Below are 18,441 nucleotides of genomic sequence, written 5' to 3'. Positions count from 1 at the left end.
GAGGGTCCCCCCGAATTCTGCTCCTGCACTACAGCCAGTGGGGTTCTGATTCCGATAGAGAACCAGTATAATGAATGTCGACTATGTACCTCTGAGCAACTTAGAAAGTAGAATTATGAGTTTAGATTCAGAGGCCTTGTCATCCTTGTATAATAGAAAGTGCCTAGCAATTGTATTCACAAATAAGGGATGAATAATCTATCACGAACTAGTAACTAAGAGCATGTTTCTCAAGCTCCTCAGGGTGTTGCAGTGACTTGACGGCTTTGATTTCGTGGGAAGCAGTTTTCATTTCTTCTCCTAAAAGAGGAGAGGAGGCAGAGTTTATAGAGAAGCAGATTCCTAACGGAGAAAACCCCTCCTTTATTGATTAAATATCAGGCATTTAGATTGTGAGTTTTTCCTTTCCTGTCTGTGACTTCTGCAAGCCAAGAAGATTTCAACAGGCAATAAAAATTCAAAGAAATAAAAGGGTGGAACAGGCTGTGCGTTGGTTGTTAAGGAAAATCTAAATCAACTGAGAAGGAAGGTAAAGGAAACCAATGTTTATGGCTGGGACCAAAATGAATTTTATTTGGAGTTCTAATAGAAAATTATACCATTATCACCAAGTTAAAAATTATATATTTCTCTAGTAACAGAAGCATGTCCAATCATTTAAACTACAAGCTGAAAAATATATTTTCAAAATAATGATTTTTGTGATAAAGTGATGAAGGCATTTTTTTTATGAAACATAATGTTATGTTACGATAACCTGGTGTAAATTATTTTCTTAGACTATTAAAGCAAAACCTCTCTGCTAATAGTCAGGAATTACATTACAGTAGCATACTGCATAGTAAAATAAAGTAAAAGAGTGGATCAGCTTCCAGAAACCCCTCTATTGTAAGTGAATATTGCTTTCAGAATTTGTTTTGAAGTATGAATTTAAGAACTATACACAGAAGACAAAACTTTTAATAATTGTATTATACCTTAGACTTTCAATATTACATTCCCATCACAGATTTGTCTAAATATTTTTCTTAACTCAGAATGAACCATTTAGAATCACCCATGTAGAATATATATATGTGTGTATACACACACACAAAGGTAAGTGTGAATGCATATATCCTGGGTTAATTACTGTGATATGTATGGACATTAATTATGCATGCTCAGTTATCAACAGCAATAGCAGACTTAGTGTGATATAATAATCATTTTCAAATAATCCTATATCTACTCAAGTTGGAAAGATTCTGACAGCAGGAGCCTTGAACAACTGCCCTGAGCAAAATAGACACTGCTTTCTTCTAAAGCTGGAAAGGAGAAAGGTAACAATTATCCCTGAGACACTGGAAACAGAGTTGTCTGATTTTTTTTTTTTTTTTTTTCTCTCAAATGCCTCCACCTCTTGTGAAAAGAACAGTGTGCTTGGGATGCAGTAGGCAATGGTGGACCTTTCAGAAGCAGTACTCGGATAAATAGATAATTAATGTATTAAAGGTGTAATTGAAATTAAGAATAGCTTTCATATGTGCTTTTAGTGCTGTGCAACAATTTATTATTTGTCTGAGGTGCTGTCTTGAATTTTAAGTCAAGATGCCATTTGGAGCCAAGGTAGAAAACAACACTTAAACATAACTACCTCTGAAGGTTAAACTTGATACAGAATTAAGTAGGGGTAGAAACGGAGATTATTAAACATTTGTTTTGCCCCTCCATATTTCTTCCATAAATCCGGTGTTCCTTTTTATCATTAAGAGAATTCTGAGTCAGATCAGTATTCCAGTTAAATCAAACTATTTAGTTGGTACATTAAATGTATCTGTCCAGAGGTATCTTTAGCACAGATTAAAATTCCCAATGTGCCTGCAAATTATTTGCCCTGTAAGAAATTTAGAAAAAAAATTTCCCTGAAAATGTCTAACTTAATCCTGATTTATGTTTAGTTTTAAAAAGCAAAAACCTGCAGAGAGCCTTCTTAACAACTTTAAACATATTACAATTTGCAATGAGTATATAATGGCATACACTCAGTGGTGGGAGTTTGAAGATCTGAACGTTCAAAGGAATTGTTTCTCTATTTTAATAATCATACCTCCTTATATTAATGAATTCAATTTACTGTGATATTTTCAAATTCTTTCTACATTATTTCTTTAACTGGCCACAGGTGTTTGTTTGTATTGCTTTAGTGTTCTTCTCTAAGTTTCAAAATGACACGCTCACACAGGAACTCACATTATTTTTCCATTTTTGATCCCTCCCTTCCCCCACCATCACCAAAGAATACTCGTGCCTTAGTATAAATCAGTCTATTTTCATGCTTTTAAAAAAAAAAAAAAAAAGTCAAGTTCGAGAAAGAATAGCACAGCTGTTCAAGATGTCATATCTTATAAAACAAATCTATTAGGAAGGTCAAATCCTGGAAAGGGTCAAGTTAATGATATAAGTGGAATAATTTGGTCATTTTCTGAAATTTGTAAACCTACAAACATAAAAGCCCTGCATTAGATTGACTAATTAGCTAAACCTCTGCTAATGGTGATTTTCTTCTTTAAAAGTTAGGACTTTTATGTTTAAGGCACACTTTTCTTTACCTTTTTTTTTTTCTTTTTGGTAAATGTGAATTGCTTTGAATTTTAGTCTGGTACCAATCAGTCCACTGTGTTTATTTTTGAATTATTGCCTTCATTTGGGATGAATTTAAAGGAAGATGGTTATTTCCATTTTTATTTTGCCAAAGAAATATACACATGAGCAACAAAAAAAATATATATATATATAAAATTCTAAGTATATATGTGTGTATGTATCTATTTGTATATATAATAACAATTAATAAAATAATAAAATCTTGGAAAATAGGTAGAAAAAGAGGGATGACCTAGGTCAGATCTAGCCACTTAACTTTTTGGAGCATGTAATATCTACAGATTCCTTTAATCATACATAAATTATTAATTCTTCATGAAATCTATCTCCTGGTTTCTTAAGTTTCATTGATTCATTAATTCTGCCATTATACTTTTTTTTGTTTTAATGTTGAGCCTCCTTTTAATTTATTTATTTTTATTTTTGGCTGTGTTGGGTCTTCGTTTCTGTGCAAGGGCTTTCTCTAGTTGTGGCAAGCGGGGGCCCCTCTTCATCGCGGTGCGCGGGCCTCTCACTGTCGTGGCCTCTCTTGTTGCAGAGCACAGGCTCCAGACGCGCAGGCTCAGTAGTTGTGGCTCACGGGCCTAGTTGCTCCGCGGCATGTGGGATCTTCCCAGACCAGGGCTCGAACCCGTGTCCCCTGCATTAGCAGGCAGATTCTCAACCACCGCGCCACCAGGGAAGCCTGCCATTACACTTTTTCATCAGAGATATTTTATCTTCTAGCCTGTTTTAACCCTTTAACTTGGGAAAGAAGTATAACTTTCTGATTTTTAAAAGCAGGTATTTTAAAATATAAGACCATCAGTCCCTGAATTTTTTAAGTTATTAAACTGGAAGACCTTGAAACCACTTTTTTTTAAAAGGAAATATGTGCATGTATTCACACAGATACATATTTTCAGTATATGTTTGTATGCACGTGAATATATTGTATATATGTGTACATTTTATTTATATGTGTTTATATATGTGAATATATTCTATATGTATATGTATTAATATACATATATATATATATAAAAAAAAAAATAGAGGATGTCAAATTCCAAATGGTTGTTTACGGACATAAATTTATCCAAAATTATTTCTTGTCCAAAGATTTCTAAGTCTTGATCTATATAAATCTAAGTGAATCAGCTTAGTGTGATCCATGAATTAAATGTGCATTGTCATATTTTGTGATAACATATATCATCTGTGTGATCACACCATATGAAAAGAACACCACATTCATCTAGAATGAGTAATATGCATAAGGGAACTTGACCTACAGTGCATTTCTTTATGTTCTAGAAGATTCCAACAGCCACTGATTCCTTCCCCAAATTTCCACTTAGCTTTTAGGATGAGAAATATGTATCTTTGACAGACTCATGAAACTCGTGTAAGTGACTAAGTCACCACCAAACTGCTTTATGTAATGAATCCTTAAAAGTCTTTTGGAACACAGTGAAAACAGAAAGGAGAGAGAGAAGTCAAGAGAGGGAAGAGAGCTGTTTCTATTTTTTAGATGCATAATTAATGTTATGAACTTTCTTTGAGACAGTCACCTATATGTGAGAGTTTTAGGATCACTCTTCATACTTATTTTCATATTGTAAAATAAAATAAATATGAGGTCCTTTGTATATGTTTTGCTCATATTCATAAATATGTAGCTACAGATATTGACCTTTTTATGCGTGTATATATACACATCCAAAGCTTATTCAGTTATTCAGTATCTTCTAAAATCTGATATCTGTTGATACGTAGTATCTTCTGAAATTGAGAGAGAAGGAATTTAATGCTCACTGAGTGTCTGATACATGTTAAGTATGACATTCGTTATTCTCTCATACATAATTATATTTGTTAATTGTGTATGTGAATTGAGAGAACTCTAACATAGTAATAAAAATAAATCACAGAGTACTGATATCTTATTTTCCGCCTAATAAAATCAATAGTTATTAGGCTGACATATAAGACACTCTCCTAGCCTAGGAACTCTTACTGCCTTTTAAAATTTTTTTCACAGTCTTTTGTACAAGTAATTATATTTATTCTCAACTCTCCAGGAAACTCATGGAATTTTTTTAATCTAACAACATCATTGGTATTTTAGTTTCACTTATAAAATATTATATTGCTTTAATGAAAATAAAAGTAACTAGTGACACTTCACCATGTGTTTGTACTGAAAGTGGATTCATATGTGTATGTGTGTATATATACACATATATGCGTGTATGTGCATATCTGTATGTATATGTACATGCATACACACACCAACATATGCCACTTCTACTTGTTCTGAAAATTGCTCAGAAGCTCAAGCAAACAAAGCTTATTCCTTTTCTCTCCTGTCTTATAATACATCGTTTAAATATGGTGCAAAATTTATTAATTTTCTTTTATGTTTCACCAAACTGAAACTGTTTTCAATTTGAGTCCTATTTTCTGTGATAATGGCTGCCATTTATATTTCATGAATACAGCTCCATTTAAAGTGATAACACTTTGATCACAGCATGTATGTATATGTACACATACACACATATTTTAACAGACTGTTTATTAAAATTAGCAGCATCCTCTCTTCTGATAGAGGTCAATTCAATTAAACTGTCATTAATTAAATGCCTACTGTGTGCAATGCACTGATAATATAAAAGAGTAAAGGAAAAAAAAAAAAAAGGCCCTTCCTTCAAAAGTCCCCAGTCCCTTGGGAGTGACTTGCATATGTATCAATAAATAATTGGAATCCAGCGCTCTCTCTCCTGTACCTAAGTGCTGAGAAAGCAGAGCTGTTTGATGATTTAAGACAATTCAATATATGAATTGAATTCTAAGGCAGAATTGGCATTCTAACGTTCCAAAAGCTAAGCTTACACACTGACAACAGAGTACCTTTTATGAAGAAGAGTAGTTTTGATATATTTGGGGCTAAACTTGTAAGTGTGGATTAGCACAGGAAAACAACTAAACCATTTTGGGGATCTCTTTTGTTTTTTTCTTTTGTGTGTTTTAAATTTCAGCTTCTCACTGAATCTTTTTTTCAAATATTTTTAAGAGCTTAGTAATTGATGGCATTTTCTTTGCCATTATTATTCATGTCACTAGGGAGAAATGTTATTTTTTGTAGGCAGATCACTGTAAAAAAATAATAATTTGGGGTCATTTCTTGCTTTAATTTATTTGCATCTTCTGCAGAGATCGTGGACAGTTTAACAGTGTTCACGCAGGGAAAAAATAATGCCAACAGAAAAAGAATATAAACATGAGGGAGGGGAAAATAAAGTTTTAAAAACGTTCGTTGCATTGTTGTAATTTCAGAGCCCCTCTCATGACATAAAATCTCGCTCACCAAGAGGTTTGTGTCTCAGGAGGTACAGCCAGGCCTCAGTACTGGTTTCCTTATATTCTGCTCCATGTACAAGATGTCAAAGTATGAAATGATTTTAACTGTTCCTTTTGATAGGAATGACTGAGGGGTCATCTCCAGAGAGAGTAGTTCTTTCTTTGGTACGTGATACAGTGTGATTAACAAACTCCAGATAGCACAGAGAAGCAGGTCCGAGTAAGGTTTTTAAGTGCAGTTCCCTAACCAAGACGATGTATTGCCTGGCGCTGATATGGCAGTACTGGAGGGGGAATATCTGCATCTATATAAAAGCAAAGACAATCCTTGCTTTCTTCTTGAGCAGCTGCAGCCAGTCCCACTAATGGACGTGCAAAAGCAGAAACGAGCAGCACAAGGTATGTGTTCGTTTTTACAGATGGTACTGCAGACAAGTTGGTAATGGAAAAGGAAGTCGTGTACGTGAGCTATTTGACCATGGGGGTGGAGGGCAGGGAGCTACAGAAGGACAACCCGATTACAGTACTTTCCTGTGTAATTGACCGTGTGAGTTATTGAAGCAGTTTTCCCATGAAAGATTTCAGTTATTACAAAATTACATCATTATTGTTAAGGAAATGCATAATTCCATGTTGTCTTTTTAAAATAATGTCATTAAAACTTTAAAAATCAGCTTAGATTTCCCTGTCTGCCCAGACCCTCAATAATGAAATTATCTGCTAGATCTGGGTTTTACCTATAACAGTCACAGAATCCTTATTTAAAGACACATCTTTCATTTGAACAGTGACAGAATGTACTAGGTACTTATTATAACTCTTGGAAAGGTGTATTTAAGTACCTGATTTTATGGGTCCTGAGAAAATACAAAGTTGAATACAAAATTCATTTTCAAAGAATTATTTATAGAATCAAAAATTAAATGAAGTTTAGGTTTGTTTCCCTTAGGTCCCACCCCATGTATTTAAAAGTCACAGAGAATGAAATAGTACAAGAAGTATTCCCAATATAGTCTTATAAAGTATTTAGTTATTTAGTACAAATGGCATATTTGGTATCAGGGTCTCTCGTTGACACATTTGCAGATTTTTAACATGGTTCTTAACTGTTTCAAACTTCAGTATATTTAACTGTATTTCCATAAGTTCTGTTGTTGTTGTTAAGAGGAAATAAGCAGCAATTACCATCTTTCTACTGAGCAAACTATACGCTATGTTTTAATATCTGATCTCAACTCAACAGCCTGTAAAACATGTTTGTAGAGTTAATAATATTTTAGTCTTGCTGGTATGTAATGAAATGGAAACTATATCACACATGAAAAGTATAAGTCGACTCCATAGGTCACTGAAGAACATGTACTTTTATATCTAATAATGGGGGAAATGTTTAAGGAAAAAGAATTGTAAACATTTTTATATTATTCAAATCTCAGGAATTTGGTAAAATGACCTCATTTTTCAGAATTGGCAGCACTTTCTCTTGAATAATGAGGATACCACACATTGCAAAAGGTTTCTGCCAAGGAACATACAAATATATAAAGTAAATCTAGTAAATTGTTACCTGAACATGTGTGTTTACAGAACTTGTCAAAACTCTAGCACCATTTTTCCTTCCCCATCTCTAGTTATGGTGAATGCAAAAGAGATCCTGGTTCACGGCTGCCTTTTCATGCTAGCATTTTTAGGAACTAAGTCAATGCACTAATTTCTGCTTTTAAACAGAGGCTTTTTTCACATATATATTTTACTCTTATTTTTTGAGACAGCAGGATCAAAACTCATGCACTGCACCCATCCCCCTTCCCCACCACTGCCTCTCCATCAGGCAAGCGCTGTGCTCTTCCTCTGGCTTCGGCTGTATCTACCAACTTCAAAAGTGATCGTTGCCATATCTGATCAAGGATGAGTCATTTCTTTCTGGTACCTCAAAACTTGGATAATTTGATCAGCTGTTATGGGGTGGTTTGAAGAGATAAGGGTTCTTCAAAGCCAAACTATGGTGAAATATTTTTGGTAAAAATTCCCCGATCACTTCTTTAGTAATATGGCCTGAAACATGGTTAAGAACTGTAGCTCTGAAGTGAGGGAGACCTGGGTTTGTATCTTAGCCTGACTATTTAGCAATTGAAAAATGTTTGAAGACCTCAGTTTTCTCATCTGTAAAGTGGATAGAATAACAGTAATAATAATAGTAATAATAATTCCTGTCTCTTAGGATTGTTTTGAAGATGTCAGATAATGAAACTAAGCCTTTAGTATATTATCCTACACAAAATAAATACTTGATAAATATTAGATGCATGATGGTGATTATTTTTAATAAGTACAAAAAGTAGGGACAAAAAGTAGTCAAACAAGAGAATTCTACCAGATAATTGATTCAAAAGTGGTTTTTAGAAAAAGTCTTGTGCTTTTGCCTAGACTTAGAGACAAGGATGTATTTTTTGACACTAGGTAAGTCAAAGAACCATTCTCAGTCTTTTACCTCACCAGTAAAGTGAGAGAATAATAATGCCTGGTAATTCATTTTGAATCTAAACTGAGGTAATATATGTCAGGAGTTCTTAACCTTGGGATCCATGGGCACTCGGACCCATGTGAAATCTTTGGATACATTTTGTGAAGGACATTCTTTTGAACAGCCTGAAGTTTATTTGTAAAATACTTTACATATTTTTTTTTATTATCTGGGGAGAGTGTCATAAATTTTATCAAAAGAGTTTATGACTTCGAAGAATGTTAAGAACCATTGATATAGATGTAAATGCCTTGAGGGATGGTAACACTTAATGGACCAGCTATTATCTGTTAGCTGATACAAAAACAATTACTGATTATTATCTGTTATTTTCTGTTTCTTTCAAAATGACCATATCACCATCACTATCATAAAACCATTCCTACTTAGGTAATACATAAAATACCTATATTTGTTTCTTAAATTAAATGCTTAGAAACTGAGCCTTTTGAACTTTAGGCTTTTTCTAGAAAAGTCCCTATCACCAAGAGTTTTCTATAATGTGAAGAATTCCCATAATAAATGTTTGCTAAATTTACTGTTTAAATAAAATTTGCAATAAATTTATTAAAACAGAACCAATTCTTGTATTCTCATGCTGAGGTTTGCTTAAGAGGTGCTAAAGTTGTTTGTGCCTCCAAAAAGCCTTTTTTTTTTTCCTTTTCAGTGTCAGATTTTGGCACTAGCATAGAAGAAGGTCCCTGTAGAAACTCTCTCAGACCATTGTTGTTACTAAAGGAAAGGTGAAAATGGATCTGTGGTGGCAGAAATAGAAGCAGTGAGAGACATGAGCAGTTCTTTTGACAATAATGACTTTCACGTGAAATGAAAAAAGACAGTGTAGACATAAATCTTCAACCATATTTTCAGCTGTCCAAATACATATTGCTATAACGGCAGAACATTGTTATAGAAACAGCATGGGTTTAGAACTCCAAAGATCTGGATTTTTCTAGTCCTGGTCTGTTAACGTAATTTGTGTGTGACATCAGATGTTTACTCATTTACTAAATATGGGGTAAGTCAAAGTATGGAGATGGGGGTCCTTCAGACCTATGTAATGGGTTGTATGTGTGATAAATTTCTAAAATCTGAAGATTTGAAGAATCCATATGAACAATTTAAAGCGTGAGATTTACCTTGGGAACTCTTATTTTCTGCAGTCCCACTCCACGAGTCACCAACTGCATCTCAGAAGAAATGGAGCTGATGTGTTTTAGCGTGTCCTGATTTACTGGGCAACTCCCATGTGGTGACGAGTCAGTGGGAAGGTCCTAGGCACATTCGTACCTGGGTACAATGTATGACTACTAGAGTATGAATTGCCTCATGTCCTGGAACAGAAGTTGTTCCATTGCTCCTAGCCAAGGATGTCAGTTTAGTTTACACTGGTCTCCATTAGCTTTGCTGGTGTGTTGAGGAAGTGAATGTAATAAGCCAGGTAAACAGGTTTTGTTTCCAAACTCTGAGATAGGTAATTACAAGACGGATGCTTGGCTGAACCTTGTAGAGTCTCTTCAGTTTTCTGGCAAGAAATCTGAGGGCATAGAGGGCTGTTTTCAAGCAGGCATAGTCTTGCTGTTTCAACCGATTCTTCACGATTTTATTTGAAACAAAAGGCAGCCAAGGTATTAATATCTATTGCTTTTTGTTGGCAGAGCTCTTTCCCTGCTCTTGCTAAAATATTGGCCAGCCCATGCTTCTGATAAAATTCTGGCTATTAATTTAAAGGTGTTCATTGCAAGCCACCATCTGTTTTAAGTGGTTTTAGGTACTGCATTCCTTATATTCTGTAGGGTCTATTGGTGTGTAGTCAATAGTCAATTAATTCCTTAATGGGCGGAAGTGGGGGAGAGTGGCCTTCTATGTCTCTTAGTGGTGAATGATAGTGATAATGACTAAAATAATATTTATCATTTATTCAACAATTATTGAACGTCTGTTATATATGACAGTCATGAACACATTATTTAGTTTATATCAACTCTGTTGGTGGTCAATAGGGCAAAGTTATTGATAGGACATTATTACTGATGGGACAATAAGCAAGGATCTTGCTTCTGAAATGACTAGACTATTATCTATTTTTATTAAGGAACACAGAGAGTAAGCCCTCTGATTATTAGATAACTTTCAGCCTTTACATGAGATTTATTCGTGGGAGATGCTTTGGTTTCTTCAGGAATGTTTCCGTATAATTTACATGAATTAAACTGTCAATGCTCACGAACGATCTCAGTTTGTATCACGTTAACTCAACACGTAGTTAGTTTTTAGCAGATGGTACTGGAAACTGAGAGATTACAGATCATGTCTGCCATATACATCACTGTAACCCCAGCTTCTAGCACAGTGTCAGGCACATGGTGGACGTTTAATAATTATTCCCAGAACTGAGCTGAATTAAATTTACCACTGAAATTTTATTACTGCAAAGTTGTACCAGAAGGTTCTATCATAGCCATCTGTGCATTTCCCTAGAATGAAGTTTTCAAAGGATTCTTGATATAATCGAATAAACATAGAAATTATTTAAAGAGTTAAAAATACTTGAGGTACCTCCAGACTAACAGCATGTATATCAAATTTCAGATTGATTTGATTTAAAATGGCTAAGATATAAAACCATAAAAAATGTGAGTAAATGCTCTGCCTATCAAGGCTTGTTATGTAATTACATGGTTTCAGTATGGTTCTTATTCATAGAAAACTATTATAAAGCATCATTTCTGCACAAATAACTCCACTAGTAGGGATTTTTAATATCTTGAAGATGAATATCCATGTCTCTAAATGTTAAGCCACTTGAATTAATAATTCAATCAAATTTACTTTTTATTAATCAAATGAATAAGTTCTGTGTTAATGATGAAATTTGAAAACCTTAAAATGTTTCTTTTTGGCTGATCTTCAAATAATAAAATAAAATAAGCAATAAAACAGATGAACCAGTTTGAAACTTCTTTTCCCATTCTTATTCATTTCTAAAGACACATCTGGGTTTACCAACGTATGTGTTAGGGCTCAACTCAGAGGGATCTGCAACTGACTGAGAATTTAAGCACCATAGAAGCAAAACTTCAATCAGAAGCTTTGAGAAAAATTTAATGATAGTGATGCCATACGGTGGTTAGCTGTGAACCTAAAGACTAAAGGTTTTTTCGGTTAGTCATTACACGTCTTGGTGTACTCTATAGCAGGAAAAGGAAAACACTACATTGGATTTAAAGTGTACTTGTGTTAAAAGATGGGTGTGTCATTTTCTGTTTCAAATCCTGGCATGGATGATTGTGCAAATTCATCACCTAAATTGCTGTTGTGAAAATCAATATGGTGGTTCTAAAAATTTGAAACGTGGAAAGGAGACAGGTGATCCAAAATTCTCAGTAAGTCCCTGGGCTGGCCTCGGAATTCCTTGCAATTAACTGTTCCTACCACTGCCCATCCTTTTTCACACAGGAAGTTACCAGCCAACAGAAATAACATGAAGGCCACACAAATGCAACCTAAAAGTTAGTGGGCAAACTATTTAAACTTGAAGTTAAAAGCAATCAGTTCCTTGTTGATTCCAGAATTTCCTCTGTAGAAATTCTCAGTTGAGATGACTTTCAGGTAGATTGGGGTTTTCGGCCAACCTTCCTTCACTCTTGCCCTCTGTTGAAACCACATAGAAGCAGAAGGTGCCCTGAGAGAAGGCCAGGGGCAGAGGATGCTATGACTGTGTGTAGCTTTGGATGTGTAAAGGACAGCTTTCCTTCAGCCTGAAAGGAGCACCTATCAAGTACGCCACCGGTGTTATCCACTAACTACTTATTCCTGTCATTTCCTCTCCCAGAAGTGTGCTTATCCATATCACTCAGTTCTCCTCTCTCCTGCACAAAGTCATGGAGGTACACATTATTATCATCTCTTAAAAACAGCCTGTAGGAAAAGGAGAAACAATGTATTATTTAAAACATACACACGCACATACAGAACCATCAGCAATGCATGACTCTAGTGATGCATATGCAGGAGAGTTGCAGCTTTGTTCTACCTGACCTTGTATCCTCAGGACATAGCAAGTATCTGGCTTCAGCTATTTCTCAGAAATAAGTGTGGGATGTAGGACTGGAAAATTAACTCTCTTGATTTTATTGTCTACAACCTCATTAGCCCTCTCTGACCAACTGAAGATAGATTTGTCAATCCAAATGGGAGACATTTCAAAGGAATATTTTTTAAAAACTTTTTTTTTCAAAAACAGGAGTGATGACTAGTGATAAAAATAATAGCAAGAGAGATTATTTTCAACTTCATTAATGTTTAGCTGCTCAAGACAGAGAGCACTGTCCTAGGTGCTTATTACTTAGACTATTTGATGACTGTTAAGAGACATGATTTCTGTCTTTAACATAGTACAAAGGAGAATGACAAAATATTTTAAAACTCTGCTATACCTGATAAACTATGAATGAAATAAGACCTTTAGTGCCTTTCTTTCTCTTTAACAAGTTCATTGTTAAAAAGTGGGGCAGGGGAAACTTCTATTCTGCTTCCTTCGCCAGCAGACTGCTTCTCAGCACTTGATTGGGCTAAGGATGTTGGTGACTTCAGAATAAATGCCATACTCCATCCAGCCAGGTTCTCACTGTGGGTCAGGGCTCTCATCTGCGGTGTGATTTAGAGAGATGTGGCACGGTCTACAACTCTGTGCTCACACAACTAAGGATATTGCCCACTTCTCCCACCTTCTCTGTTGCTTCCAGTAATTCCAAGTGCATCAAACATAAGGTTCTACAGTGCTCACCAAAGTGATACATTTGTTTAGATGGGAGGTAACTTACTATGTGAAATATTTCTCACCTACCTCCCACTCTCCTCCCGCACACAAGCAGGCCCCTGTTGAATTCTAGGTGTGAACACCTAGACATTTCACTCTGACTCAACTTTCCATTCTCATATTTGATAAGGTTGGCACAAATAAAATACATGTGATTATACCCAACTATATGCTTTAAGCATATCTAAAATGTGCAATAAGTAGATTAAGGAGATATAAACGAAACCACAAAATATTTTTCTCTTACAAAAGAAATACAATTGAATCCCCTTGATGGATAGCTAACTTGAGCACCTACTACATACCTGGCATTGTTTTATTACATCCATTTGTCCATATTAATACTCACAGCAGCTCACACTTTAAAGATGAGGAAATTTAAGCATTGCCAGGTTAAGTAACTTGCCCAAAATTGCACCCAGCAACTCAAGACAGAGACGTGTTTTGAGTACAAGTTGTCTGACTCCTAAATCTGATTATTAACCCCCCCATGCCATACTGACTCCGAGTAAGTGAATCCAAAGGACTCCTGATGTATTTAAAATAAGATATGGTTTACCTAAAATATACCAGCCTTTATTGGAGCCTAAGTGCTGCTTAAAGCAAGATACGCCTGTGGAAACCAGTCCTGTAATTTCAGGATTTTCCCTCGAACTAATGAAGGGCATTTTCTTTGCAAGAGAATTAAGCACAAAGTTGTGCAAGGATTGAAGCGTTCTCTGAAACCAGGATTACACCCACTTTGGCATGCTGTGTCAAGCAGCCAGGGCATAAGGAAAAAAAAGCAGGCTGCAATGAATGGTTATACATTCAGATTTGAGCCTCAGACATATATGTGGGTCAGTTTCCAAATGGACATTTACATTGCCTTTACATGGATCAAACTGGTGTTTATTTGCAAAACGTGTTATTTCGATCTTGGAAAAAAAGACAGCATGGCCCCAGGGAATTTTCACAATTATAACCTAACTAGGCTCCCCAACTTACCTCGGATAAAGGGGGCCCCCAGAGTGTTTGATAAACACAACCTCTAATAGATCGTTGATTTGGGGGAAACGGCCGTCTGTACTTTTGCAGTAGGTCCCAGTTTGGACTTTGAGGGCTAACACCCAACTTTTGTGCTGCTCTTATTGAGACTGAGAAATTTATGATACATTCCTGGCCCTGATTTGGGGTGGGGGGAGTAAAGAAAAAGGGGAGCCAGAGATTATCTTTGTGAAAAACTCTAGCTTATATTACATCACTTAAAGTAGCCCAACCTGCTACACTAATGAAATTGTGTTCTTGGTTGAAAAGGACAATTGTTAGCCTGACTTTGTGTTCACTAAAAACATTCCCCCAATCTTGTTAAATTATTGCTCTCATTTCAGATTTTTATGGCTATGCAGCTTACCAGTCCTCATTTCTTTACGTTTCATTCATTTTCTTTGTATCGATGATTAATGGAGGATGTTGAATGTTAGAGTGAGCAGGCATCAGCAATTGCAAGATCATAATTAGTTTAGCTGACGAGGGCCTCTGATAGCACTTGCATCTGGATGGAAAAATTACCCTATAGGGAACTGGCTGCTCACCAGGTCTTTTTAGTGATACATTGTGAAACACCCGATGAATCAAATGCCCTTTCAATGCCAAGAAAGTGTTCCAGTCTTGAAGCCAAAATTATGTCTGCAGAAAGCTTTCCATTTGAAATGTATCAGAGTACAATTATAACCATTGTATTTTCTTGGCAGGGATACCACTCGTCTACAGTATGGACTCAAGTTAAATAAATTGCCTAAATTTTATGAATCCCTGAAATTTTGACTTATGGTGTTTGTAATTTTAAATTTACAACAAAATTGGGCTCCAGCAAGACTTTTTCCACTCCTTATCTAACATGCATATTTTATCATTAAAGGCTTTACTTCCTAGAGAAAGGAGAGCAGAGTTGCAATTCAGGCTCTTTTTTTTTTTTTTTTTTTTTTCAGCAAGAGAGTTCCATTTCCTGCCTGTTAGTATTTGCGCCCACAAACACAGCCTGACTTTTGTTTCAATGAGAAGTTTAATGGAATCATTACTTGATAGCAAGAATGGAACAAGCAGTACTAATGATCTACTTTCAAATATTCTTGGATTATTTTTGAATCTGGTGGTTAGAGAATTCAGCCCACTAAAATCAATTTGTGTTCAGAAATGCTTGTGATTTCCAAGTCTGAGTCAAATAAAATAAATAAATAGCCATTGATGGGACTATGTTGTCTGGCTTAAGTAGGCCCCTCATAAGGATTCTCATTAGTAATACTGTACTTCTAGTTGGCAGAAGTTTCTACTATTCCTCTCAGCTTTGGGAGATAGAGGGTGTGTTCTCTTTCAGATTTTACAATTGCAAACCAAAAATTAGAACTGAGTGTCTTACAGTCTCTTAATACTTATGTTACGTGAATGACATCCCAAAAGACACACATCAGGTTTAATTGTAAGTGGTTTACATGCTGCATTTATTCCAAGCTTGACTATATTTTAAAGCTCAGGTAGCCTGTGCTCCTCCCTTTCCAGAGTATATTAAACATATTGGCAGGCTCTGTCTTTTGACTTTTGTTTTGACACTTTTAAAAGGTATATTTTAGGGTTCAGCATTTAGGAACCATCATGAAAGGCACAAAACCCAAAGTTCAAAAAGTTAAAGCTGTTTCTGTGAAAGGCCTTTGGTGTTGCACACACCTCATCCATCACTGTACGGTTAATTATAATGAAAATCAGTGGTGCCTATTAAACACAATTGAACCTGACCTCATTATGGGCAGTGTGGTTTTATACTGTCATTGTTGCTAGTCTAAAGACAAAACTCCTGGGTTGATTTGGTCTAACTCCACTGATCATGTGACTCACCTCTGACCTTGTGTCTTTTTTTTTTCCCATTTCAGAGGCGTAGAGGCTCGGGTGTTTTTTGTGCCAATTGCTTGACCACAAAGACCTCTCTCTGGCGAAAGAATGCAAATGGCGGATATGTATGCAATGCGTGTGGCCTCTACCAGAAGCTTCACTCGGTAAGAACTTGTTAGACTGTTTCAGGAAAAACTTTATAAAGCACCCTGGTCTGTGGCATGATAAGTTCCATTCCCTGGCTTGCAGTGCCTGCCCCTGCAGAGTTTAATGCAGTCGCTTTGAGTGCACATGTGATTTATGGTGGACCGGCCTTAGATGTTATGGGGAGATACATCTGAGATCATTAGTAATGCATTATGCTTCTTTTGATATAAAAGAGGAAAATGATTGATTTCTGGGAACATCACATAACGGATAGTTGAACAAGTGGTTATCAGAATTCAGTGAAATTAATTTAGGTAGAAAGGAGAAACTTCAAAAATTCAGAAGTACATACAAATTTAAAAATAAAAAGGGGTTCTCTCCCATGTTCATTATAAAATCTAGGGCAGGGGGAAAATGCTTATTTTCCAGTTTACCATTGGAATTTGCAAGTGTCATTTGGGGGCTGGAAGTTGGACCCGTTCAGAAGAGTAGTTCTAAACTGGGACCCAGGATGCCAGCGCTCTACAGTGCTTCCAGTGGTATCTGAGGGCATGCAGAGCACACAGCAGAGCAAGATGCAAAAGTGCTTTGTGTTTTAAGATCTCCGGCTGACTAATTTCTAGGGCTCTCTGAGGTACCTCAGTTATTGCTAACCAAATTTTAGGTGGAATCCTCTAATAAAATTTAAACTCACAAATCTCCCATCTTTATATGCATTTGACTTCTTGAGGATATTTTTTTAGTTTAGATAGTTTATCTGCTGACCAGAGCTGCCTTTAAAAATAGGAATGCCCCATGTAGTAAGCAGAAATCTATTTCCCTCTGCCGTTTTCATTTTGTTTGGCATTTTACCACAGCTCTAGCACCGGCCAATGAATAGATCACAGCTACGGAGAATATAATTTTAGACAAAATGTCCTCCTAAATGGACCATTGGAAGCACTCTTTTAAAAAATGCATGCTGCCAACAATGCTAATTGGTAGTAAACTGTAAAAACCTTAGTTATTAGCATGGAGCTAATAGAAGGATTCCCCACCCCCTGACACACACACACACACACACACACCACCATGACCTTACTTTTTCTTAAACTTCACCACTTAAGCACAACAATAAGCTTCCATTCAGTGGGTACTGACATTAATAATTTTAATTGAACTCAGGCCAGTCAAAGGCCAAAAATTAATTAAACTGCTGCTCTTCCAGGTTATGGTAATTTAACAACTGCAATATAAACTAAACTTTTTTTTACAGTTTCTTTAATATTCATCTCTCCAGAGATGAGATGTTTTCAATTCTGAGGTTTTTTAAAATCACAGATTTAAACACATAAAGGTTATACTCACATTTCATGTCAAAGACTGCCACAAAAATTATGAAAGTTTAAAAAAGGTATTAATGCATATTTCAGATTTCTTTAGAAGACAGAGATTAACTACTGCATATTTTTATAATATGAATATGAACTCTTTATAAACCTGAAATTCTGAACAAAGTAAATGAACAGGGAATAGCCAAGGGGATGTGGCATTTTCATTCTGAAATGAATAATCTGATTGTCAGTAACAAGTGTGTTATCCTTTTTCCTTCAAAATATCTTTGTGACAATAAAAACATCGCAAAACGTTTTGTATTTTGTTTAACATATAAAGTACGCTCTTGCATTGAGGTGCCTCCTTTCTAGGTATAATTCATGAGTTACGTATTGTTTATATTCATATTTTATGTAGAGATTACTTCCTGATTTCAGTAATCTTTTAGAAAAATCAGATTTTAGCCCATTTAAAGATTCTCCTAAATTTTTCATCTGTAAATATGCATTGATTTATTAAACATATTCTCTTGATTTTATAAATCAAAATTAGAGCTCTTACTGCAAGTAGAGTTTTTATTATAGTCTTATCTATGGATTTGAGTCATGTAATATAAACACCTGTTGACCATGTACATAAATACGAATCATATAATACTTAAGCTGAGTGAAAGTCAGCATTCTATTTAAGTACAGAGTAGACTGACAGATAGGATATTTGTACCGAGCCTACAAATAAATTTAGATTGTCAACAGAAAACAAATGCTTCACCTGTTCA

The 18,441-nt window shown here is 35.5% G+C and overlaps 1 protein-coding gene across 2 annotated transcripts in view; it reads left to right on the top strand.

The window, feature by feature from the left end:
* Positions 1–18,441, top strand: part of TRPS1 (transcriptional repressor GATA binding 1) — a 252,368-nt gene that overhangs the window by 226,200 nt on the left and 7,727 nt on the right. For both annotated transcript variants that reach the window (XM_030875644.2, XM_030875638.2), the window contains one exon: positions 16,244–16,366. In XM_030875644.2, coding sequence (XP_030731504.1) covers positions 16,244–16,366 — 123 coding nt within the window. The remainder of the gene's footprint in view (positions 1–16,243; positions 16,367–18,441) is intronic.

The sequence above is a fragment of the Globicephala melas genome, chromosome 17, assembly GCF_963455315.2.
Source record: "Globicephala melas chromosome 17, mGloMel1.2, whole genome shotgun sequence".
Classification (NCBI taxonomy): Eukaryota; Metazoa; Chordata; class Mammalia; order Artiodactyla; family Delphinidae; genus Globicephala; species Globicephala melas.
This window is presented reverse-complemented; position numbering and strand designations above follow the sequence as displayed.